This window comes from Cynocephalus volans, chromosome 4 (genome assembly GCF_027409185.1).
Source record: "Cynocephalus volans isolate mCynVol1 chromosome 4, mCynVol1.pri, whole genome shotgun sequence".
In the NCBI taxonomy this organism is placed as follows: Eukaryota; Metazoa; Chordata; class Mammalia; order Dermoptera; family Cynocephalidae; genus Cynocephalus; species Cynocephalus volans.
Genome location: NC_084463.1, coordinates 67,600,074 through 67,625,796, shown reverse-complemented (window position 1 = coordinate 67,625,796; position 25,723 = coordinate 67,600,074). Strand labels below are relative to the sequence as shown.

Below are 25,723 nucleotides of genomic sequence, written 5' to 3'. Positions count from 1 at the left end.
AATTCCATTTAATAAAGGTTTAGTTCCCCTGATGAAACAGAGGGAAAGAATAAGAAGGTACTTCAAAAAGTTTACAGAAAGATTCATATTATCTTTTCATTCCACTTTTCCACAAACTGTCTGAAGTACATTCAAACATACCTATAATTAATCTTACTGATTCTCAATACTAACAGGTAGCAAAGATTATTTACCACTACTTTTCTTCCTCAATGAATTAATTAACATTAACTAATGAAGTGTCATATTTAAAAGGATCTCTCTACTCATTCTCTTACTGGATAATAGAGATGGGCAAGAAACTACAATCTGACTTCTAACAATCTGACTTCTAACTTTATCAGGCTGCTAAAGTTGATCTCCCTAAGGAATTTCAAATTATTAAATCTAATAAATACTTACAAATGATCATCTTCCTTAATTTGAAAGCATTTGATTCTGTTTATTACCTTCTCTAGCCTGAAACTCTTCTTATTCCAGTTTTAAATACTCTAATGTCTCCTGGTTCTGCCTTTATCTCTCTGACGCATTCATTCATCAAATATTTTCGAAAGTGCCTAGGTTATGTTAGTAGCCAAAAGAAATATAGCCCCTGCCCTCAAGAAGCTTATAGCCTCGTGGAGGAATTACTCCTTACATGATTATCAAAATAAAGAAAGTCACTTTCATTTTCTCATCCATTTCCAGCTCTCTCTAAAATGCTGATTCCAAACTTTCTTGGTTTCCAACCTTCCATCCTGAAACCTAACTATCACTCATATTGCCAAAAAGGTCATTGTGTTAAACACATATATAATCATACCATTCTTTGCTTAAAAATCTGCAGGGACCACATATCACCTAGGATGGCCCAGAGACCAGTGCAAGCCTGAGAATTACCAGCCATGAAATATTTGTTATTCCTAATCCATGATGAGGTACGTAAAGAAATTCAGTGTTTATAAATTTTAAAACAATTATCTAGAATAATGTTATGTTGGTTCAATCTAAATTTTAAAATGTAAGACCTGTATTTCATATGTCTATTTCATTTTTCTATAATTCATTTTTATTGTATTTTATAAAACTATTCGTACATGATGGCCTGGGAAGTTTAAAAATATATGTGTGTGTATATATAATCTCCCTAATCTTACACCACAGTCTGAGAAGCACTGCGCTAAACTATGCGATAAAGGCCAAGCACTTTACCATAGTATACATTGCAAATTCTGGCCCCAGACTTCTTTTCTAGCTCCTCATAATTTCTGTAAATTTACTCTACATTTTACTTGTTCTGCATGCAACAATGTATCCCTTGCTCAACTAGGAACCAGGGATTTTAGTCACAGCCAATGCTCTATACCAAATAATTTTAGGCATATTTATATTGCTAGACCATAATATTTTTAGTAACTACAGTATTTGTCTTACATTTATCTCTTTACCACATTTCCAGAACAAAAACCAAGCTATACACTACTTGGTGGTATCTATAGGACCTGGCATAGTGTCCAACAATAGTGGGTAATCAATAAATGCTTAATAAATAAAATTAACAAGCTGGTGCCTCAGACAGATTAATTATACTCCCAAAGCTAACCCACTTTCCCTTTTAGTTGCCTCTCTCCTCCCTTTGTACACTTTCTGTTCTTTAGGCCTGCCAAAACAAAAGACCCTAAGATGTCTCACTTTGAGTACCCAAGACAGAGTGCATTCCTACCATCTACTTGGCATTAAAACCCAAGATACAAATGAGAAATTCATTCTACAAAGAAAATATGCAAAAATATTTTCATCATCCATATAATTTACTAAATTCTCTCCAAAGAAAGCAGAAACATTTCTTGATATAATGAGAGCATTATGGACACATTCTTATTTTCATAAGAATGCCAAATGCTCCAGGTTTTTTAATTATCCCCAACAACTGCAGTTTGCTCTGTAGGACTTTATATTTTAAAAACATCAAAAGTGATTATTTGTTATAAACACTTTATATGACTCCTTTAATTAATAATTCTAATAATGTTCTGGAACCATTCACTGACTAAACCAAAATATACCCTCTGGCTGACAGAATTATGAATAATTATTTCAAAGGAAGAAAGGAGAAAACAACACACTTTAAATAAAGTTATAAAATCAATTTGCTAACATAGGCAGGGATAAACCTTCCCTATTGCCATCTACAGTATTTATGAGATAATAAATGATTTTTCCTATAAAGTGCATATAACTTTTTATAGAAACGAAGACTTGTATTTTCCAGCAAAACACACTTCAGGGTCTAATCCCTCTAAATTTCCATTGAACCCAACAGATATTTAAAAAAAGACCAAGCTGCACATTACTTTCTATCTATAGGACCTAGCACAGCGTCAAACAACAGTGGGTACTCAATAAATATTTGATAAATGAAATTAACAAGCAGGTGCCTCAGACAGATTAATTATACTCCTGAGCTTAGTTGGTTAGAGCATGGTGTTGATAACATCAAGGTCAAGGCTCTATCCCTATTCCAGCCAGCTGCTAAAAAAAAAGTTTTATATATATATGATTTATATATGTGTGTGTGTGTGTGTGTGTGTGTGTGTGTGTGTGTGTGTGTGTGTGTATCACGCCATAAAATTATATTCCCAAAGCTACACACCTTCCTCTCTATTTTCTTTTTCTACATGCTTTTCTACTTTCTGTTCCTTGGGCCTGCCAATACAAATTACATCTAAGTTTTCCCATTTTCAGTACCCAAGACAGAAATATTGAGAAGCCCAGAAATATTGAGTAAGTCCCCAATTTTCTACCACTTTAATACGGAATATAGGACTTACTTAATAACCTGCATCAGAGTCAACAAACAATGGCCCACAGGCCAAATCTAGCCTGCTATTTGTTTTTGTTCAGCCCATGACCAAGAATGGTTTTTACATTATTAAATGGTTGAAGAGAAATTAAAACAATATTTCATGACAAATTACAATTATATGCAATTCTAATTTTAGTGTCTACAAATAAAGTTTTATTGGAACACAGCCACGCTCATTCAATATTGTCTATTGGGTGTTTTCATGATACAAGAGCGGTTGAGTAGTTATGACACAGGCTGCATAGCCCACAAAGTCTGAAATATTTACTATTCGGTCTCTACAGAAAAAGTCTGCCAACTCTTGATCTATATTATTCTCCAGCTGATACAACTAATTCAAAATCATTTTACTGATTCTTTTTACTACCTAAGAACAAGCAAGACAAAAACTTTCAGTTGACTGATAGTACTACAAACAGATCCATGCTGGTAACAAGTACAGCAAGAAAATGGGCCTTGGCACAATTTTATTTTGCAAAAATGTCTATGCTTGACTTCCATTTCAGGCCACGACAGCATAACATAAAACAAACATAACCTGCCACTACTAAAAAACTAGACAAAAGGACAAATATATAAAACAATCATTTCCAGACATTGGACACCAGGCGGTAAAGGAGTGTGATGCCTGAGAGAAGGGAAACAAGTGAGATGAGCCTAGAACTGCCACTGCTTTCTATCAAGAGGCAGTTTATAGGCTGTAGTGCAGGAAGGGGGAATCTAAACAGAGCTCAGCTTCTCTGCTGATTGAATTGGGATATAGTTTAACCAGCTGTTGGAAGAGAAGATCTAGCAAAGAAAATAAAGCAAACAAAAAAAAAATTGAAGGTAATATTAATGCCAATTAAAACCAAATTTATTTACATAAATGAAAGGCAATCATAACATACTATTTGGCTTAGCAGTGTTTAGAAATATAGAAGTAAAGCCAGAAGAAACAGCTAAGAACTAAAAGATGCTAGAAACGTGTAGAAAGGGCTCAAGGAATTATTATTATTACAGGTAGGCCTTTTAGCACTACTTGTATGTAACACTGATTAAAAAGAAAAGGAAAAAAGCATGCATTGCTTTGATTCAAAGCTGTTATTAAAAAGTAAATGTTTGGGGCTGGCCCGTGGCTCACTTGGGAGAGTGTGGCGCTGATAACACCATGGATTCAGATCCCTATATAGGGATGGCTGGTTAGCTCACTTGGAAGCTGACAGACAACACCAAGTCAAGGGTTGAGATCCCCTTACTGATCATCTTTAAAAAAAAAAAAAAAAAAAGTAAATGATTGAAAGCCCTTTCTAGCATTTTTAGAAATAAAGCAAAACTCTTCCACTAGAGCAGGTTTTCATACCAGTGGTCCATGAACTTCTAGAGGTTCAAGACAGTATTTCACAATTTTGTCATCACTGAAGGCCATATAGCATCTGTTTCAACTTTTGTTTTTCAAACTTTCAATAAATAAGCAGTTATTATATTCTTAGTGTTTTCATAACTTTTGAACAATGTCCTCTGTATCTCTAGTTACAGCTATAGTCACATTACAAGAGAGCAGGTTGTTCACTACACACAAGTACCCGGCCAAGGGAACGAGTTGACTGAACACCGAGCTACATTCCAATCACTGAGATGTGTGTCTTAGCACAAAGCTATTTTTTAATTTGTACAAAGGTATTCCCAGAACTGCATCTACGCAAAGAAAGCATCTTTTTCTGACCCCAGGCAGGCACCATGAGGGCTGAAAGTAGCCCTAAGTTATATCCCCCTTTCCTAATTCTTAATGCTGTTTGTCTTCCCTTTTTTTTTTTTTTTTTTTCCCTTGATCAGCCTTCCTAGAGGCTTGCTTATTTTATTAGTTTTTTCAAAGTATAAACTCGGGTTTCTGATCATTTCTATTTATTTTTGGGTTTCTATTTCAGTAATTTCAACTTTTATCTATCCTTCATATTTTCCATCTGTTCTTGAATACATTTTCTTTCATCTCCTCTGTGTTGAGTTATTGGCTAATGCAATAGGCATTATTCTATTTGGTTGTTAATTATTATTAAGCTATTAATCTTATTATTAATCATTATATCAATTATTGAGTATTAATAATTATTCACTATAACTTAATTTTATATTTAATTCAAAGAATTATACATAGAAGATTTACTAAGTATTTCTGAGCAGACAGGAACATAACAAACACTATAAGTTTCCCTGATTCACTGTGATATTATTTCAAGCATTTTTTCCTTTTCTTTCCTTTTTTTTTTTCAGTGTTCAGTTTCATTCAACTAATCTTAGTTTTTCTTCCTCATAAATCTTTTGTTAGCAACTGTCTACTACAATTATTCCAGTCAAAACCTCTTTGGTACCTGCATACCTATTATGCACTGTGAAACTGGAAACTGCATTTTTAGTTTTCCTAAAAGCACATTAAATTTGACTTCTAAATATCTTCAACAATTGGTTATGCATTCTACAATACAGTTAAAAGTAATTTTTAAACAAATACAAGGATAAAAATTTACTTTGAAGTTGATTTGTTTCCCTTAAAATGCTTTCCATTTAAACTACAAATACACAATATAAATATGTGACATCATCTTTCCACCCTCTCCCACAAAAAGAAAATCAGGAAAGAACATGTAAGAATCAAACCCTTCAAGAGAACACATAAGTCTCAAATGCTACTAAGTAGTAAAAGGACTCACTATTTTTCATATGGAGTAACATTTCATTTTCCCCTTAAATTTAATTATATGGCAGAAAAAAAGAATGAAATGCTGATAGTAGACTTAGAAAAAAACTAATAAGCATGTGGAGGAATAGAAGCAAACCGGTGGAGGAGAGAGACTGTGGCTGAGTTATTCTTCCTTTTCTAAAGAAACCAATTAGTTATGTCTTCAGTGTCTGTTGGAGAACCTGTTCAAAATTTGAGGCAGTTCACAATACATAATTCATCCAAAAATACGACTAATAAATATACCATCACAACTACCCAAAATAATGGCTCTACAAGTTTCTCTAAATTATTACAATTGAGAGAATACTCTTCATAAAACAATAAAAAACTTTTTTTAACTGCCCCAGGAAGCACTAAGAATTAAATATGGCCTACAGTCAAATGAGCAGGTAATTCCTATTCAATGTCTGATGCCTATGGGTCAGCACTCCCACCTAGGATGACACTTAGCCGCCATGCTAAAGATCATTCATATGGCATACAAATAAATCTTATAGACAGCAGTCATAAAAAGAATAGCTTTTGCTGTGGCAAAGTTATAAAAATGGTGATAAGATCCAAATATAATGGCTCTAGCCTCAGAACATTCTCTGGATGCCCAGACTACACCAGGCCCTCTTCACTACCTCCATATTTCTACACTTTTCCTTTGAAAGACCATCAAAGCTGCAATAATATATCTGTATAATTAGTTTTATTTATATGTTCTCTTTCCAGAGAGAATGTTTTCCAAAGGAATATACAATGTCTGAGTTAAGATCTAAAGGGGGAATAGAAGGTAACTAAGGGAAGAAGGGGGAAGAAGAATATCTAGGCAAAGGAAAGACTGTGCAAAGGCACTGAGGCAGGAGAGAAAGCCGTTACTTCAGAGGTAAAGACAAGAGATGATGGTCATCTGAGACAGTGTGGTAGATACAAAAAACAAATAGGTTTAAGAAATATTTAGCAGGTAAAACTGACACTTTTATGATGAATTTTATGTGAGGCATGAGAACAGAGAACAGGTAAAAGATTCTGTGTGTTACTATGAGTTTGCATTTTATATCATCTATAAAACTGTTTTTGCTTTAATTCAATTAGCTTAAAATGTTTGCTCCTACGGTAATAGTCTATTTAAAGAAATAAGCCCTTTAGTAATGCATACGATATTATTTCTAACCGTACAACACAGAAAAGAGGGATACATTAGGGAAGATTTAAAAACAAATTGATCTGTATGAAAAACGGGTACATCTATTGACCTATTTTGCTTAGCTGGGGAAGAAACTAGCTTAATGACTAAAAGAAAATAGCATTTTTGTGTACTTACTCTGTCAGAAAAGGCTATACCTCAACTAAAGTGTGCCTACAGTAAAGTGACGAGATAAATAGTGGAAAAAATACAAAGCTACAGTAATGGTATTTTAGATTTAAAATATTTAATTTAGAAAATTGAGAATGCAAGTGCCTTCTACAGAGAAGGAACTGAAAGTATTTGTTGAATAAAGGTCAAACCCCACCGCTGAAAAATTAAAGGCAAATCACAAACACAGTAATTTTATCTTGTAATTTTTTCTTTCTATTTCTAGGGATCAACTACAGGGACTGTGATACTGAAACATAAAAAATCAGTCTAGAGGTTCACATATTCTGGGAATCACAGCAATGGCAGTATACTGAACTTACAATGTACCCAAGAATCAGATCCAAAAGACAGTGTTAAAGCAGTAAGCAAGTATTATCAAACTACTATTGAAAATATTTTAAATCACCAGTCAAGTGCCTGATTTTATATAAAAGATGAGGAATTTATCTGTTTCTTTAACTATTTATTAATATTTCTCTATGGCCCTCGAAGGCCCTTAGTTAATTCCTCAATTTCATTCAAAACAATGTCCATACACCCTCTCTACATAGCTGCCTAGGGACCACAATAATGCATTTCTCTTCTTTATCGACAGTGTGAACAAAACATTAAAGCCACTGCACCATTATGCAATGATTAATTCATTGTTTACTGCAAATGGTGAACTGAATTTCCTGCACAATTTAAAAAGGAAAAAAAATGTAGAGCTGAATTCCCTAAGATTAAATGTGTCCATGATGTGATTCCATTGAAGAATTATTAACAGGTTGAAGTTATAGAAGGGCATATTAGAATCTAATATATTAAAGAATTGGAATTAGATTTTTGCTGATATAAAACTGGCAGTCTCCAAAACTCTGTGGACCTCATCACTCAGTGTCCAAGTACAAGTTAGATGGAGATGCTGTATAGCTGGGTTACTGTTTAAACAGGAAGCTACACTTGTGGGAAGGCCATACTAGATCATTCCAAAGATTACAGATCATTTTTAGGACTTACAGAGAAGAAAATAAATCAAAGACATTCATACAACAAATATTTCAATATTCCTTTGTTGTCTACAATGTGCCAAGCATTGTCCTATGCACTAGCTATGAACCAAAAGAATAACCCTTGTCCTAAGTACTAAATAGTTCAACCTATAAAGAGGAAGAGAAATAAGCAAACCAATAATTAAAGAGTTGATGGTTTTTCATGGAAGCCAAAATGATATTCATAGATCTTTGAATCAAGTTATTCTCATAACTTAACATTTCCATCAAATAAGCTAAGCAATGAAAGAATTCCCCCCTGTTCAACTGTTCTATGAATGGGGTTTTCTTTTCTCTAAAAGCTAAATTTCTATCAAAGGTATCACAGGATTTTCCTCCAGTATGTCATCAAATTTAGATAAGTCAAGGCCCTGGCCCTAATGAAATAAATTACTTTACTTTTATGGCAGTAGAGAATTCTTTCAGAACTGTTGGCAGAGGTTTGCTTTACATACATACCTGGTAAAGCAAGTGTCCAATCTCTGCAGAGAAGATGAAACTATATGTCATTTTGGTCAAAGAATCCTTAGAATAAAAACCTTTCTATTTGAAGCTTCAAAGGGCTATACAGTTTCCATAACTACTACTGAGTTATGAGGTCTACTGCTCAAAGCTAAGAGAAACTAGAAATAATAAAGACATTAATAATATAAGAGTTGTGTGCTCAAGGAGTGACATATAGCCTGTCAATTACTCTATGATATCCTTAAGACAGTAGAAGAAATGTTATTCAAAGAATATTTCTGCTTCAATTTTTTCCTTCTGTTTCAAGCCACAAACTAGTTCAACCATTTCCAGAGCACACAGATTCATCCCAAGTATCTATGTGCAGCCCAGGCTTCTCCCAACTCCCAACTATCAAAGTGCCTACTTGACATCTCCACTTGTTCTACATCTAAAAGGCATTCAAGCTCAATATATACTAATAGAACTTCTAATCTTTGCCCTAAAACCTACTCTTCCTCTTTCTTCCACAACTCAAATAATGGCCAGTTTATTCTTTCAGTGGCTCAAGCTAAAAACCTTGGAGTACTCTTTGCCTCCTGTCTTTTTCTCATTACCCACCCACTCCCCATCTATAAAAATCCTGTCAGTTCTCCTTTCAAAATACATATAGAAAATATTTATGTATATACAAAATGTAATCACTTCGAACCATCTCCTTAGCTGCTATCTTGGCCAAAGCTACCATCATCTCTTATCTGCATTATTGCAAAAGCCTACCTAGACTCCACCTTTTGCCCTTACTCTCCTTCAATTTATCCTTCTTTTTTTGTCTTGGCAACTGGACAGTACAGGGATCCGAACCTGTGGCCTTAGTCTTACCAGCACCACTCTCCCAAGTGATCTAACAGGCCATCCTCAATCTATTCTTAATACAGAAGCCAGGATGGTCCTTTCAAAATATATTCACTACTCAAAAGCATTTAATTGCTTCTCATCTCAGTCAGAATAAAAGCCCACTTCGACTCCATCCCCAGCCCAGCCAAGTGCGCGCTAACCAGAGAGGCACCCCACTGGAGAGGCCCGAGATCTGCAAAGACCACACGCCCCATGGTGACAGTGTGCAACTGAGCAGGTAGGCCTCACCGCTGCCAGACTTCATCCCCAGCCTGGCCGAGTGCGTGCCGACCAGAGAGGTGCCCCACCAGAGAGACCCAAGATCTGCACAGACCACACACCTCGTGGTGACAGTGTGTGACAGAGCAGGTATGGCTCGCCACCACTGGACTCCATCCCCAGCCTGGCTGAGTGTGCGCCAACCAGAGAGGCACCTCCCCGGAGAGGCCCAGGACCTGAGGTGACCATGCGCCCAAGGCGCCAGTGGGCAACCGAGCAGACACTGAGACAGCTGTGCCAAATTGGCAGCACCAGCAGCATCCTAGCCAGACAACAGTGTTAAACCAGTGGACCGTGAAATCCCCTGCCACAATGACTAAAACTCAAAGGAAAGATAGCAGAAATATCAAAAATCAAGGAAGTACACCACCAAAGGGTAATAACTCTCAAGCTCTAGATCCTATAGAACAAGAAGCCCTTGAAATGTCTGACAAGGAATCTCGAATAATAATTCTAAGGAAACTAAATGAGATACAAGAAAACTCAGCTAGACAACATGATGAAACAAGGAAAAGTATACAGGACCTAAAAGAAGAAATGTGCAAGGAAATCAATGCCCTGAAAAAGAATGTAGCAGAGCTTGCTGAGCTGAAGAATTCATTCAACAAAATAAAAAACACAACAGAGAGTTTAACCAGCAGGCTTGCAGAAGCAGAATAGAGAACTTCTGGCCTTGAAGATGGGCTGTTTGAAATAACACAGACAAAAAAAAAAGAAAAAAGAATTAAAAATATTGAAGAAAATCTAAGAGAGATATCAAACAACCTTAAGTGCTCAAATATCCAAGTCATGGGTATTCCAGAAGGGGAGGAAAAAGGAGAATGCATTGAAAACATACTCATCAAAATAGTGGCAGAAAACTTCCCAGGTATAGGAAAAGACACATATCTTCAGATTCAGGAAGCTCAAAGATCCCCAACTGTATTCAACCCAAAAGGTCTTCTCCAAGACATGTTATAGTCAAATCGGCAAAACTCAAAGACAAAGAGAGAATCTTAAAAGCTGCAAGAGAGAAGAGTCAAATCACCTATAATGAAGCCCCAATCAGATTAACATCAGACTTTTCATCACAAACCCTAAAAGCCAGAAAGGAATGGGATGATATATTCAAAATACTAAAAGACAGAGATTGCCAGCCAAGAATACTCTACCCCACAAGGCTATCCTTCCAAAATGAAGGGCAAATAGTATATTTCTCAGACAAACAAAAACTGCAGGAGTTCACTACCACACGACCACCCTTACAAGAAATTCTCAAGGGAGTATTGGGTTTGGTACCTGAAAAATAACTAACACTGCCATAAAAACTCAAGAAAAATCAAAACACACTAGTAAAATAAAAAATGCCAACAATGAAGAGAAAAAAAAAAGTTTATCTACCATCCAAGAAACCAACAATTACAAAAGACAACCAGTAAATCAGAAAGAAAGGAACAAAAGACACTTAAGACATCCAAAACAAAAATCAATAAAATACTAGGAATAATCAACACTTTTCAATAACAACTCTTAATGTAAAAGGATTAAATTCCCCACTCAAAAGACACAGACTGGCTGACTGGATTAAAAAGGAGGAACCAACTATATGCTGGCTTCAAGAGACCCACCTCACCTATAAAGACTCACATGGACTAAGAGTGAAAGGATGGAAAAAGATTTACCATGCAAACAAAAATGAAAAACAAGCTGGAGTAGCTATTCTTATGTCTGATAAAATAGACTTTAAACTAAAAGCCATAAAAAGAGATCATGAGGGACACTACATACTGATAAAAGGACTGATCCATCAAGAAGACATAACAGTCATAAATATATACACACCCAATGTCAGAGCAACCAGATTTATAAAGCAAACTCTATTAGACCTAAAGAAGGAAATAGACACTAATACCATAAGAGCAGGGGACCTGAACACCTGACTATCAATATCGGACAAATCATCTAGGCAAAGAATCAGTAGAGAAACACAAGATCTAAACAACACTCTAGACCAATTGGAGTTGGCAGATATCTAAAGAACATTCCATCCGACAACCTCAGAATATTTATTCTTCTCATCAGCACATGGATCATTCTCAAGGATAGATCACATGTTAGGTCACAAATCAAGTCTCAACAAATTCAAAAAATTGGAATTATCCCATGTATTTTTTCAGATCACAATGGATTAAAATTAGAAATCAATAACAAATGAAATTCTGGAAACTATACAAACACATGGAAATTAAATAGCATTCTACTTAATGACATACAGGTCCAAGAAGAAATCAAAAAAATTACTGAAACTAATGAAAACAATGATACATCATACCAAAACCTGTGGGATACTGCAAAAGCAGTACTAAGAAGGAAATTTATCACATTAAATGCTTACTTCAGAAGAATGGAAAGATGGCAAGTGAACAACCCAACACTTCACCTTAAAGAACTAGAAAAACAAGAACAATCCAAACCCAAAGTTAGCAGATGGAAAGAAATCATTAAGATCAGAGCAGAACTTAATGAAATTGAAACACAAAAAGACAATACAAAAGATCAATAAATCAAAAAGTTCGTTTTTTGAAAAGATGAATAAAATTGACAAACCATTAGCACGGCTAACTAAAAAAAGAAGAGAGAAGACCCAAATAACAAAAATTAGAAATGAAAAAGGTGATACTACAACTGATACCTCAGAAGTACAAGGAATTGTTAGAAACTACTATAAAGAACTATGTGCCAACAAATTTGAAAATCTGGAGGAAAGGGATAAATTTCTAGACACACACAAACTAACAAAACTGAGCCAAGACGATGCAGAAAATCTGAACAGACCAATAACAATAAAAGAGATTGAAGCTGTTATCAGAAGGCTCCCAACAGAGAAAAGCCCAGGACCAAATGGATTCACAGCAGAATTCTACCAAACATTCAAACAGGAATTGGCATAAATTCTCTACACTATTCCAAAAGACTGAATGAAACAGACACAATTCTCCCAAACTCATTCTATGAAGCAAACATCACCCTGATACCAAAACCAGGTAAAGATACAACTAAAAAAGAAAACTACAGGCCAATACCCTTGATGAATATAGATGCAAAAATCCTCAATAAAATACTACCAAACACAATACAGCAACACATACACAAAATTATACACCACGATCAAGTGGGATTCATCCCAGGGATGCAAGGCTGGTTCAACATACGCAAATCAATAAATGTGACACACCATATCAATAAAATCAAACACAAGGACCACATGATCATCTCTAGAGATGCTGAAAAAGCATTTGATAAAATTCAACACTTGTTCATGATAAAGACTCTCTACAAGTTAGGTATAGATGGAAAGTATCTCAACATAATTAAAGCCATATATGATAAACCCACTGCCAATATCCTGAATGGGGAAAAGCTGAAAGCTTTCCCTTTAAGAACAGGAACTAGACAAGGATGCCCACTCTCACCACTCCTATTCAACATAGTGTTGGAAGTACTAGCCTGAGCAATCAGAAAAGGAAATAAAAGGCATCCAAATTGGAAAAAATGAAGTGAAACTGTCCCTGTTTGCAGATGACATGATTCTATATACCGAACAGCTTAAAGCCTCAATGAAAATACTCTTGGAGTTGATAAACAATTTTGGCAAAGTTGCAGGATAGAAAACCAACACACAAAAATCTGTAGTATTTCTATTCTCCAATAGTGAATATGCAGGAAGAGAAATCAAGAAAGCTTGCCCATTAACAAGAGCCACCAAAAAAATAAAATACTTAAGAATAGAGTTAAACAACGAGGTGAAAAATCTTTATAATGAGAACTACAAACCACTCCTGAGAGAAATTAGAGAGGACACAAAAAGATGGAAAGATATCCCATGCTCTTGGACTGGAAGAATCAACATTGTGAAAATGTACATACTACCCAAAGTGATATACAAATTCAATGCAATCCCCATCAAAATTCCAAAGACATTTTTCTCAGAAATGGAAAAAACTATCCAGACATTTTTATGGAATAACAAAAGGCCACACATAGCCAAAACAATTCTGAGCAAAAAATATAAAGCTGGAGGCTTAACTCTACCTGACTTTAAACTATACTAAAAAGCTATAAAAACCAAAACAACATGGTATTGGCATAAAAACAGACACACTGAACAATGGAACAGAACAGAGAATCCAGAAATCAACCCACATACCTCCAGCCATCTGATCTTTGACAAAGGCACCAAGCCTATACACTGAGGAAGAGACTGCCTCTTCAGCAAATGGTGCTGGGATAACTGGATATCTATATGCAGGAGAATGAAACGAGACCCATACCTCTCACTATACACTAAAATCAACTCAAAATGTTTTAAAGAATTAAATATACACCCTGAAACAATAAACCTTCTTAAAGAAAACACAGGAGAAACACTTCAGGAAGTAGGACTGGGCACAGACTTCATGAATACAACCCCAAAAGTACAGGAAGCCAAAGGAAAAATAAACAAATGGGATTATATCAAACTAAAAAGCTTCTGCACAGCAAAAGAAACAATTAACAGAATGAAAAGACAACCAACAGAGTGGGAGAAAATATTTGCAAAATATACATCTGACAAAGGATTAATATCCAGAATATACAAGGAACTGAAACAACTTTATGACAAAAAAACAAGTAACCCAATTAAAAATGTGCAAAAGAGCTAAATAGGCATTTCTCTAAGGAAGATATACGAATGGCCAATAGACGCATGAGAAAATGCTCAACATCACTCAGCATTCAGGAACTGCAAATCAAAGATTTGCATCTGAGATACCATCTCGCCCCAGTTAGGATGGCTAATATCCAAAAGACTGTGAATGATAAATGCTGGCGAGGTTGCGGAGAGAAAGGAACTCTCATTCGTTTTTGGTGCGAGTGCAAAATGGTGCAGCCTCTATGGAAAATGGTATGGAGGTTCCTCAAACAATTGCAGATAGATCTACCATACGACCCAGCTATCCCACTGTTGGGAATATACCCAGAGGAATGGAAATCATCAAGTCGAAGGTATACCTGTTCCCCAATGTTCATCGCAGCACTCTTTACAATAGCCAAGAGTTGGAACCAGCCCCAATGTCCATCATCAGATGAGTGGATATGGAAAATGTGGTATATCTACACCATGGAATACTACTCTGCTATAAAAAAGAATGAAATACTGCCATTTGCAGAACATGGATGGACCTAGAGAATATTATATTAAATGAAACAAGTCAGGCACAGAAAGAGAAATATCACATGTTCTCACTTATTTGTGGGAGCTAAAAATAAATAAATACACAAATAATTTCGGGGGGGAGATACAACACTTACGATTCCTTGAAGTTGATATGACAAGCGAACAGATATGAGGTTGTTGGGATGGAGGGGGTAGAGAGAGGTTTCAGTAACGGGTCACAATGATCAACCACATTGTATATTGACAAAATAAAAATAAAATTAAAAAAAAAAAAAAAGAAGAAGAAAAGCCCACTTCCTTACTATGACTTTCAAAGCTTAACATGATCTGGCCTCCTGTGATCTCTCTAGATTAGATCTCCTACTTCACTCTTTCTCATTCATTCCACTCCAGCACCACTGGTCTCCTTGCTGTTCTTCCTACACATCAGACATGTTTCTACCCTTGGGCCTTTAAATTCTCTGTTCCCTATACCTGGAGTGCTCTTCACTCAGATACACATAGATGCACTCCTTCACTTACTTCAAGTCTGCATCAGTGTTACTTTTCCAGTGAGAATTAGCCTGTGTGCCCCAAGTCACCAACCCATCTGTCATTCAAATTCCCCACTATCCTGCCATAGAATGTATGACTTTCTAATATGTTGTACAATTTATTTATTTATTATTTTTATCATTTATTGTCTTTCCCTACCCAAATGAAAGTTCCATTCAGGCAGGTGTTTTTATCTGTTTTGTTCACTAATAGATGGATAAATAAATCATGAAACAAAGTAATTTGCTTTAAATGAAATGGATATTTAGTTCAAGTCTCATTCTGTAGGGGAAAAATTTAAGGAACTGTTTGACTTGCAGTTTGACTTGTATAAGGTCAAACAGTCAGTAAGAAGCAGAATAAAAGCATAAGTCCTTGGCCCCAAACCTAGGTTTTTTTCACCAGGGCACACTGGTGGAATGTAAGAGAATACATATAAAAATAAATTTTAAAAATAAGCAAACAAACAAGCATACACACACATAAACACAGAGACACATCTCACATTAAAATATTACCACTGCACAGTAATAGTATTACACAAGGTAATTATATGCCTGCAAAGAAAATTTATTACTTACCTCTACCCCAGATTTTTTTGATGATATCTGTGTCACAGTTTCTTTGAATTTATTTGCCTTTTCAAGTTGAGCTTTAAGTTGTTCAGCTAATTCCTTCAAAAAGAAAATCAGGTGAAATAGGTGTAATATACAGTTTAATTCTTTACTACAGAATATTTTCAAATTTACACAACAGAAAGGAAAATAGCATAACCAACACCCATGTAGCCATCACTTAACTTCAATTACCAACTTAAGGCCTAGTATATTACTGTCTAATGAACTTATCTCAGTTACACACATCTCAAATACCTGTGATATTTGTTTATGCTTTGAAAATAAATAACTACAAGGACATATATTTTGGGGGAGACGAGGAGATGGAGGAAATACATAATCTTAAGAATGACATTTTTGCAAGTAGATATTACAAATTTCCAATACTTACAAGCTCAGTTATTTGTAACAAGGAAGCCATCACAAGATTTGAAATATTACCTTCTTTACTGTTGATAAATAATTTAGATAAACATACTGAATAGAATTCATTTTTACTCTACGAAGCCCATAGCAATTTATGTAAACAACTGCCATATAAAGCAATAAACCACAAAGTAATAAATTAAATAAGCAGATCTATGTGACAAGCAAAGGACAGCATGCTCCACTGCAGTGGTTCCATGAACACAGGAACTCCTATTTTTAACCTCCTACCTAGGTGACCTCTCTTTCACTATTTTAACTACTTCTCTGTACTTTCAAAACTCAAACTTCATTATCTTGCTTTAGACACTGTCATTGATTTACCTCTTTTACCTCTTGCTATTGTTGTCGCATTTCTGGGGTGAGTCGAAGTTCAGTGTTACCAAAGACCAGATTCAGAGAGAAAGAGCAGCATATGCCTGATATGCCTTTTATTAGACATACAAACTAATAAAAATACAAATATTGTGTTTGGCTACCATTTATTCTACTCAGAGTATATCAAAACTGAACTTAATGATCACTTATAATTGTGTGTAAGATGAGTGCATATATATAACCATGAGTGATACATGGAATGGTATCTGGCTGTGCTATTCTGCCACGTGCACTTTAATAAAAGGGTACTTCAAAAAGTTTGTGGAAGAAAAGAATTAAAAGATAATACAAATACTTCCATGAACTTCTGGAAGTACCCTCATATATATATTATTATATATTATTTTAACAAGCATGTGACAATATAATAAACGAATAAATGAATGAATGCAGTTCATTTGTAGTCATCCCTATTTCTATTCAATTCTGAGGTAAATCGGTCTTAAGTCAAACATTATTATGGGAATTAAATGAGCTAACCTGTACAAAGCATTGGACACAGCATCAGGCACAAAAACACTGCCTTAAAATTTGAATACATGAATTAATCATGCTTTTCTAGGAACTCATTTTTTATGTTCTTAAGTAATTTAAGAAAGTAATAAATGTTCCTAATAATATATAACTAAAATTAGGAAAGAAGCCAGTGACAACTTTATCTCCTTCAAATATGCTCAATAAGTTAGAAATGTAAGAATAAAAAGCAAATAACAAAGTAAAAAAGAAATTAAAAAGCACATAGTTCCCTAAGGATCTTAAATTTCAGAAATCTGATGTAGAAAGTAATTTATTTAGAAATTGACACATAGTACTGTTTCTAGAAATGCTCAAGAATTTCTTAAAAGAATCAATAAGCAGCAGTTATTTTCACTGTGTGCTACATCCACACTGCTGAGGAACTTCTAAAATTACTCATAAGAAGTTAAATATTTAATACACTATTCTCTAAAAGAACAAAATATAAGAGTCTCACCATATTCCCCATCATCTCTGCCTTGATAATCTTGGCTCCCAACTTGTTCTTCTCATCAACACTCAGGATGTGGATGGACTCATCCTCTGGACTACTGTTGAAACAGGAAAGTTCTTAAGAGCATATGAAACGTAAGTATAATGCATAATTACATCCTATTTTCCCATTAAAATTTACTCTCTTTAAAACACACACACACACACACACACACACACACACACACACACACACACACACAACACTGGCTAAAAACTTTAGAGGAAGAAGTCTTAAAAGGGCTCTGGCTCAATGATATTTCAGAAACCTTGAGTATACTGCAATTATTCTTTTTGTGCTGGCAGTGTCCATAGATCTCCCTTTAATTATTCTTTTCTTATCACTTGTTCTCACAACTTTCCCTATACAACTCACCTGGGCCCTGTTCCCCCTAATCTTATCCCAGAAGAGCTCATTATCCCTTCATGTGTGTAAATACCATAACTATAAGTATCTATACTTATACCTGTAATAAAGCATCAGGGCATTTATGTACCATATTCGTTTACATCTATATGACTGCCTCTCTCGTACTGTGAGTTCTTTGAAGGCAGATACTATGGCATAATTATTTTTATTCCACCAGGACTAGGAAATAGAAGCATTCAGTAAATACAATAAAAAATGAGTAACAGAATGAATTTATCAAAGTCATCTAACTTAAATCCCAAGGGACAACTGTGATGTGAAAATAACTTCCTCTTTTTACCTCATTCCTTGACACACCAGTCCAGACATATTTTTTCAAAACTGAATGAGTGTAAGAAACACATTGTTTCTCAAATTTTCAGTATCCAAGGATCACTTAAGGGAAATATGATAGGAACATGGACCAATAATTTTAGGTTAATTTTGTTCCAAAGGTTCATCAAAATTTGGGGGTAAAAATAAACTAAAAACAGTAAGAGTCATAACAACGGCAGGATATTTCAATTTTGTGAGCTATATGTGAACTAAATTATTACATCACTTTTTTTTTTTCCTTGAAGTAACCAAACTCATCGTGGTCCACGCATAGACCAAGAGGATCACCAATATTCTGGAGATCATATATTGAAAAACACTGACCTAAGTCTTGAAGAAAGAAGTCCTAAATTTTCCTCCCCTGTCACCCACAATCTGTAGCCATACGTTCCTCTTCTTTTAACATTTCCACCCAAGGCTAATCCTTCTCTTTCCCTTTTGGGCTATAATAACAAACTCTGCCAAGAATGACATTCCAAGGCTAAAATATTTTGTAAAATGGGTTGGTTTCTGATATTAAATTTACAAAATCTAAATTAAAGACATCACATTAATTTTTGTTCATATTACATACTACCATAGGTTTCAAATTCCTGAAAGTACTTAACTAATTTATTTTCCAACAAAAGAAAAACATAAGCAACCACATTTCATTTCTAAGAAAAATAAGCTTAAAGTTCTTAACCATATGGGCTACTACTGGAGGATGTTTTCCTACTAGTTAAAACAATCACAGGGCCTAAAAAAGAACAAAGGAAAGGATGACAAATTTGATCACATTAAAGAAAGAATAAAAGAATGGATAAAAAAAGAAAAAGAAGGAAGGCAAATTACAAATGATGAAGAAACTATTTGCATTACATGACAACTATAAAGAGTTCTCGCAAATAAAGAACTCAAAATGCATGCAAAACATGTCTAGTAAACAAAAACAGAAATAAAAATAAACACATAAAAATACAGCCAATTTCATTCACACTTAAAGAAAAAAAACAAGGAACAAGTCTGTTTCTCAACTATGTATATGACCAAGACTTTTTTTAAAGTTCAGTATACTATCAGCAAGGAAGTAGTATGTCATTCTCATATATGACTGTAAGAATGTAAATTGGTAAATACAACAAACATATTAAAAGTAAAATGCACGTATTCTTTGACCTGATAATTACACTCCTTGGAATTTATTTTACAGCTATATTTCAATAGTGTGCAAAGCCACACATAAAAACTTCATTGCAGCCTTGTTTGTAATAGCAACAAAGTGGAAACAACCTAAAAGTCTACTACTAGGAGACTGGTGAGAAATATTAGGTTATTTCTAAGTTTAACATTAGAATATTAAAGAGCTTTTAAAATAAAATAGGTAGATACATATGGGCTAATGTGAAAAGACCTTTAAGATATAATGATTGGAAAAAACAAGATTCAGAATAAAACATGCATTATGAAGATATTTAAGTTTATATATGTTATGTATGTATATAATTTCGTATGCTAAGTATATAAATTACACACATTCAAATGCACTAAAAAATCTGGAAAGACACTGTTAACACTATTAATCTGGCAAGTGGGATTAGGGTTGAGGGTGACAAGAAAGAGAGACTTTTTCAATTTACGCTCTTCTGCCTTCACCATTTAAATTTTATACACATGCATTTACTATCTACTTGATTACAAATGGTTTAATGTTTTAAAACTATTAAAGTAGCAAGAAAGGTAAACATAAATGAATGATACATATAAAGGAATAAAACCAATTCAACTAATTTCTCTATCACTATTCATATGAGACGAAGATATTAGTTGTTACAACTTTTCCACAGTCTGGTAGATTGACCTATGGTACATTCCAACACCCAATTTATAAGAGACTAAAAGTATTTTCCAGTCATCACTGAAAATGTTTCACTTTTTGCAGCTTATATATCTTTTTTCCTCTCTCCTATGCCACTAATTGGTCAACTCTTCTCATATTCTACCAAAATTACTCTTACAAATGATACCAATAACTTTTCCATAATCAGCGCATAAAAGGAAAGGGTCTTTTTCCCAAAGAAAATTCATGGTTCTACTTTTAATCTTATTTGAAACCACACTAAATCAGCATCAGAAGACATGAAGACTAATCGAAGCCTTGCAAATAACTAATAATATTAATAGCAACAACAGCTAAGATTTATGGAGCACTTACTATGAACCAGATACTATGCTAAATTTAAATTTTAGGTAAATGGCAAATACTTTTTAGCATAAGTATGTCCAAATATTGCAAGAGACTTATAACTTTTTATTAAAAAAATCTGGAAACCCTAGTTACATAATACATTGTGTGAGTCACAACTTCAGCTCCCTCAGTTTCTACATATACAAAATGCAAGGATCAGACTGATTTCTTCTATTTCTAAAATCAATTCTGTGATTTTTTTCTAGTTCTAAAATTCATTGATTCTAAAACTCCCCAGAATTTTGGTATTTTATTTTAAAAGACCAACATATTCCCAGGATAATAAAATTAACAGCTTCTAACAATCTTTCACTGAATCTTTCTAAGCAGTCTTGAAATTTCTGTCTTGGTCTCTTACTTTACACCACTCTACATGCTCAGCAATCTTTTTTTTCATTCAAATATAGTGGATGATTCCCAGATTTTCTTTCCTTCTCCAGACAATCACAGAATTCATGAAAAGCCTCAAACCCTCTGTAACATCAAAATTAACACATATAACAAAGAATACTGTCTTCAAACCAAAACACACACACACACATATGTACACAAACACAGCTTTTAGTGAGTGCTTATATTACAATATACCTATCAGAAGCTTACAATTTGAATAAGACACACAAATATGAAGCAATCAGACAACCAGATGAAATACTAACAATGTTAAGATTGATTTGCATACTCTGCTTAGCTACAGTCACAAAAATCAAGACCTAGTGATCGTCCAAATGCTAAATCAACCCTAATGATATCAGGAAATAAGAGCTTCATCCCACTAGCAACTGGGAACTAGAAATAGTGTACCATCGAGGATAGCTGGAGTGAAGCCTGGACAATTGTATATGCACACAGTCTTAGACATTCTCTAATCCCTTCCTTGCTTATTCAGCCAATACAACTGGATTTCTCCTTCAGTTTCCTAGGAGCAAAGCCCTGACCTGAACCAGAGCTCATCTGACTGGGGCTCAATCACTCAGTCTAGATTTTGCCAGCTCCCTCCCATAGAAAGTTACACACTGTGCTTTATAATCCAGTGCTTCAGATGGAGTCGTTAACAAAAGCGATTTATCAGAATCATGACCCCAAACCACAATGCTTATATCTACTACTACCATTGATTTTTATTATTTCCTAAAATGCCTTCCTTTAGTGTCCCACTCATTTTTAACACAATTTAATGATCATTCAAGTATATGTTTGTCATTATCCTTGGACACGTATTTTTTATGTCTGGCTACCTCCAACAAGGCCAGCCCTAAAGCTAAACCAAGCTTTCCTAGGTTTGATCCCACTCATCCTGAGTTTCCTCATCTTCTGACACAGACCTATATAAGTGCAACAATAAAAAAAACAGTAAGTGCCATCTATTTTCCTAATCATTATGGGTACAATCATTATCCTACCCTTATTTTACATTTGAAACCCTAACATTATCTTTAAAATCTGCCATTTGCCCAACATGGATTATTGCTTTTTCTGCAAAACAACAACCATAATTCATGGTTCCCTCTGCAGGATCTTTCACCTATATTTGTCACTTCATATTGGGTTACAGAAGCATATTTTCCTTCAGTCTCCTATACCTCCTATAGATGTGCAGTATTTATAATTATGATTATACTTAACAATGGGGTAATTTCCTTAAAATGTAATATGGCACTGATAACAAAATCTACTCAAATTTCTCCTGAAGCTCATCCATTTAAAAGATTCACTCATTCCAGTTTTTAAATTGCAAAAAAGCAACGAATTTTGAGGATAGAACTACTGAATTCTTTCAGCTCTTTTAAAAATAGAAGTGAAAAAAAAATACAATCCACAAAACAATATTACTGTATTGCTAAATCTGCCTATCTTATCTCTTCCATCAATTTTAAGAAACAGACCGTACTCGGATCTAATTAACAAATGATATTCTAAAAATATTGTTCAGTTCTTTGAATCTTCTGAACCCTAATGTTCTTTTATCACAGTGAAAAAACAAATGATAAAATACCCAGTAAATGTAGACTTTGTGTCATTTCTCAGGCTTTCATCTTCTGATTTTTCTCTCATGTCCTCTGGAATATGTTGGTGTTCAACACTGCTACTCGCTTCCAGTGGCTTTTGATTTGAATGTTTCTTGTCTCCTTCTCGCCCATTAGATTGACTCCATGATGTTAAACTATCTTCACAGTTCTCAGTGGGTTTTCGAAAACCACAACGCAAAGAACCCTGAGCTACCAATGCTGAAGGTAAACTAGATGATTGAAAATTTCTGCCCTTGCTGCGAAATGACAGTTCTTCATCATCAGAGGGTCTTAAGAATTTATGTCTCAAATTACCTGGAGAAGAAAGCTCTTGATTTTGCCTTGGGTTGGATTCTCTTCCACGTCTTTCTAAAGACCCAGATCTTTTCTCTTTTTCATCACCAGTAAACTTATATTTATTGCTATTGTTTGCAATATCTGTTGTAGCATATCTATCCCTTGAACTTTCTTGATATTTTACTAAGTCTGATTTTCTATTTTCTTGACTACTTTGTGCTTTATCCAAATATGTTGGTTTCCTCCACCGTTCTCGTCTATGATCCTGTTTTATGGAAGCAGTTTTTTCAGCTTCTTCTAATTTCGACTGAAATACTTCCATTGACTACAAAAGACAAAAATTAAGACATTTAAAATTTAAAAAGGCTCAGTGACTTGCTCCCCACATGCCACTGTACTATGATAAGTGGCACAATAAAAGAAAAACCCACCAATGGGGGAAAAGGGGAAGACCCTTACAATCATCCCACACTGAAATGAATACTTTTTAAAAACATGAGTGAACAGTAAAAGATTACCAAATAACAAAAACAGATCCCAAGAGGATAATCATGTTGACCAAAGGCTCTGCTCTAACACAAAGTACAGTACATAAAATGGTAGAGACATAAACTTTCAAAAACATAATAAATTCCTACTGGTAGTTATATTCAAGAGTATTGCTAAAACAATATTACTTTTTTATACTGTATTCGTATAAAAAAACGGGCTCTCATAAAAAAAAGAACACTTCAAGAACAAGAAAATGAAAAACTATGTGTCAAAAAAAAATTTTTTTTTAATGTCCTGATATACTGAGTAGAAGAGAATAAAGTGCTGAAAACCAAATTAGCCTGGGAATTCTCTATACTTTAGGAAGAAACGGTAAATAAGAAAAAGTCTTAGACAATCTAATATGCATGTACTAGTACTTCCAGAAAGATGGAGCAAAGGTGAAGGAAGAAAAACATTAATTTTTTTAAAAAGAAGAAAATTTCTCCCGGATGATTTTCCAGATTAGAAGCGCTCATCCAATAAACTCGGGGGAAAGGAAGTGGAGAAAGACTTACACACACACACAGAAAAAAATCCTAATTCCTTAATCTCAAAACTCAAGAAAAAAAAATTCTTCACAAACACTGGATCACAGGAAGGAGTGCATCAGTGTAAGAGTGTATATAGATGGAAACAGGTAGATAATACATTACCTACAAAGGAAAGAAAGACTGCTGTCAACTTTCAACTCTAATTCTTAATGGACAATGCAATAAAGATCAAACTTTGAAAAAAATTATTAGGCTATAATTCTATATAAAAAATTAAATTCACAAACTATCCTTCCCTGGTATAGGCAAAAGAAAATCAAAAATGCAGGGAATGGTTGGCTGGTTAGTTCACTTGGTTAGAATGCAGTGTTATAACACCAAGGTCAAGGGATCCCCATACCAGCCAGCAACCAAAAAAATAAATAAATAAATGCAAGGAATCATAAGACAAATCACTTAATAATTCTGGGGAAAAAAATTACTCAAGATGATTAAGCCAAACCATAAATGAATTAGGGCAATGTGTGAAGTTTAATACAGTTGTCAAGGAGAGATGCATCATACACAGAAACAGAGAGTAGGAAGGTTATTACAGAGTTGGAGGCAGGGGAAAAATGGGAGATGAAGGTCAAAGGGTACAACAACATGTCAGTTACATAAGATAAATAATCCTAGAGATGCGAGGTACAGCATGAGGACTGTAGTTAGTATTGTATCATACATTGGAAATTTGCTAATTTGATTATAAAATTAACTTTTTTATTAAAACTTTTACTACAAAAATAAAAAAGGTAACCATGTGAGATGATGAATGTTAATTTACTTGACTGTAATAATCATTTCACTATGCATATGTATATCAAAAGATCATGCTTCTTACCCTAAATATTTTTTATACAATTTATACAGAAAAATTTTTTAAACAATGAAAATTTTTTTTAAAAAGGAAAAAAAAAAATAACACTTCTTACTAAACTGAATACAAGGATACTTTATCTAACCATGATAATCCTCATCTTAAATCCCAGAAGTCATCATTTAAACACAGAAAGACAAGAACACTAGCTTCCAGTGCTTTTATCAAAGTTCTAAACTTCGATTTCAAAAAGTAAAGGAAATTTAAATATTTTAACATTGAAGGGAAAAAGCAAAATAATCATCATTTGCATGCTACCTTCCCAGATAACCCAATATAAAAAAAAAAAATTAGAAATAATAAGAGTTTGTTAGAAATTTGGCAGACCACTACCAACAGCAATTCAGGAAACATAAGGGAAAAAAATTGAAAAAAAAATTAAAAACAGCCATAATGACGCATACATAATTGCACAGAGAAAATTATTGAAGAACATAAATGAAAACTTGAATAGAGAAATACCCAGGGTTTTAGAATGAGATGACTCAACATTATAAAGGTATTAACTGTTTTTGATATATCTGTACATTTAAATTTAAATCAAAATTTCAAAAAGTAAATTTATAATGGATTTTAGAAAAATGTTTATTTCTGTTGAGCTTAAACTTGACAAAGTGATTCTAAATTGAATAAACAAACACATAAGAATGAAAACTACTTTTTAAAATTACTAACAAGACTTACTTTGCCACGCAGTAGGTGTTCACTAATTATTCGCTATCTGTTAATCATTTACTGAAAAGTACAATAATTATAACAGTATAAATAAAACTAATTGCAGGCA

At 34.2% G+C, this 25,723-nt stretch overlaps 1 protein-coding gene across 4 annotated transcripts in view; it reads right to left on the bottom strand.

Moving 5' to 3' along the window:
- The window catches only part of CWF19L2 (CWF19 like cell cycle control factor 2), a 99,751-nt gene that overhangs the window by 51,428 nt on the left and 22,600 nt on the right, over positions 1-25,723 (bottom strand). For all 4 annotated transcript variants that reach the window (XM_063093804.1, XM_063093805.1, XM_063093806.1 and 1 more), the window contains exons 8-10: positions 22,689-23,323; positions 17,686-17,779; positions 15,873-15,965 (exon numbers count right to left, since the gene is read on the bottom strand). In XM_063093804.1, coding sequence (XP_062949874.1) covers positions 15,873-15,965; positions 17,686-17,779; positions 22,689-23,323 — 822 coding nt within the window. The remainder of the gene's footprint in view (positions 1-15,872; positions 15,966-17,685; positions 17,780-22,688; positions 23,324-25,723) is intronic.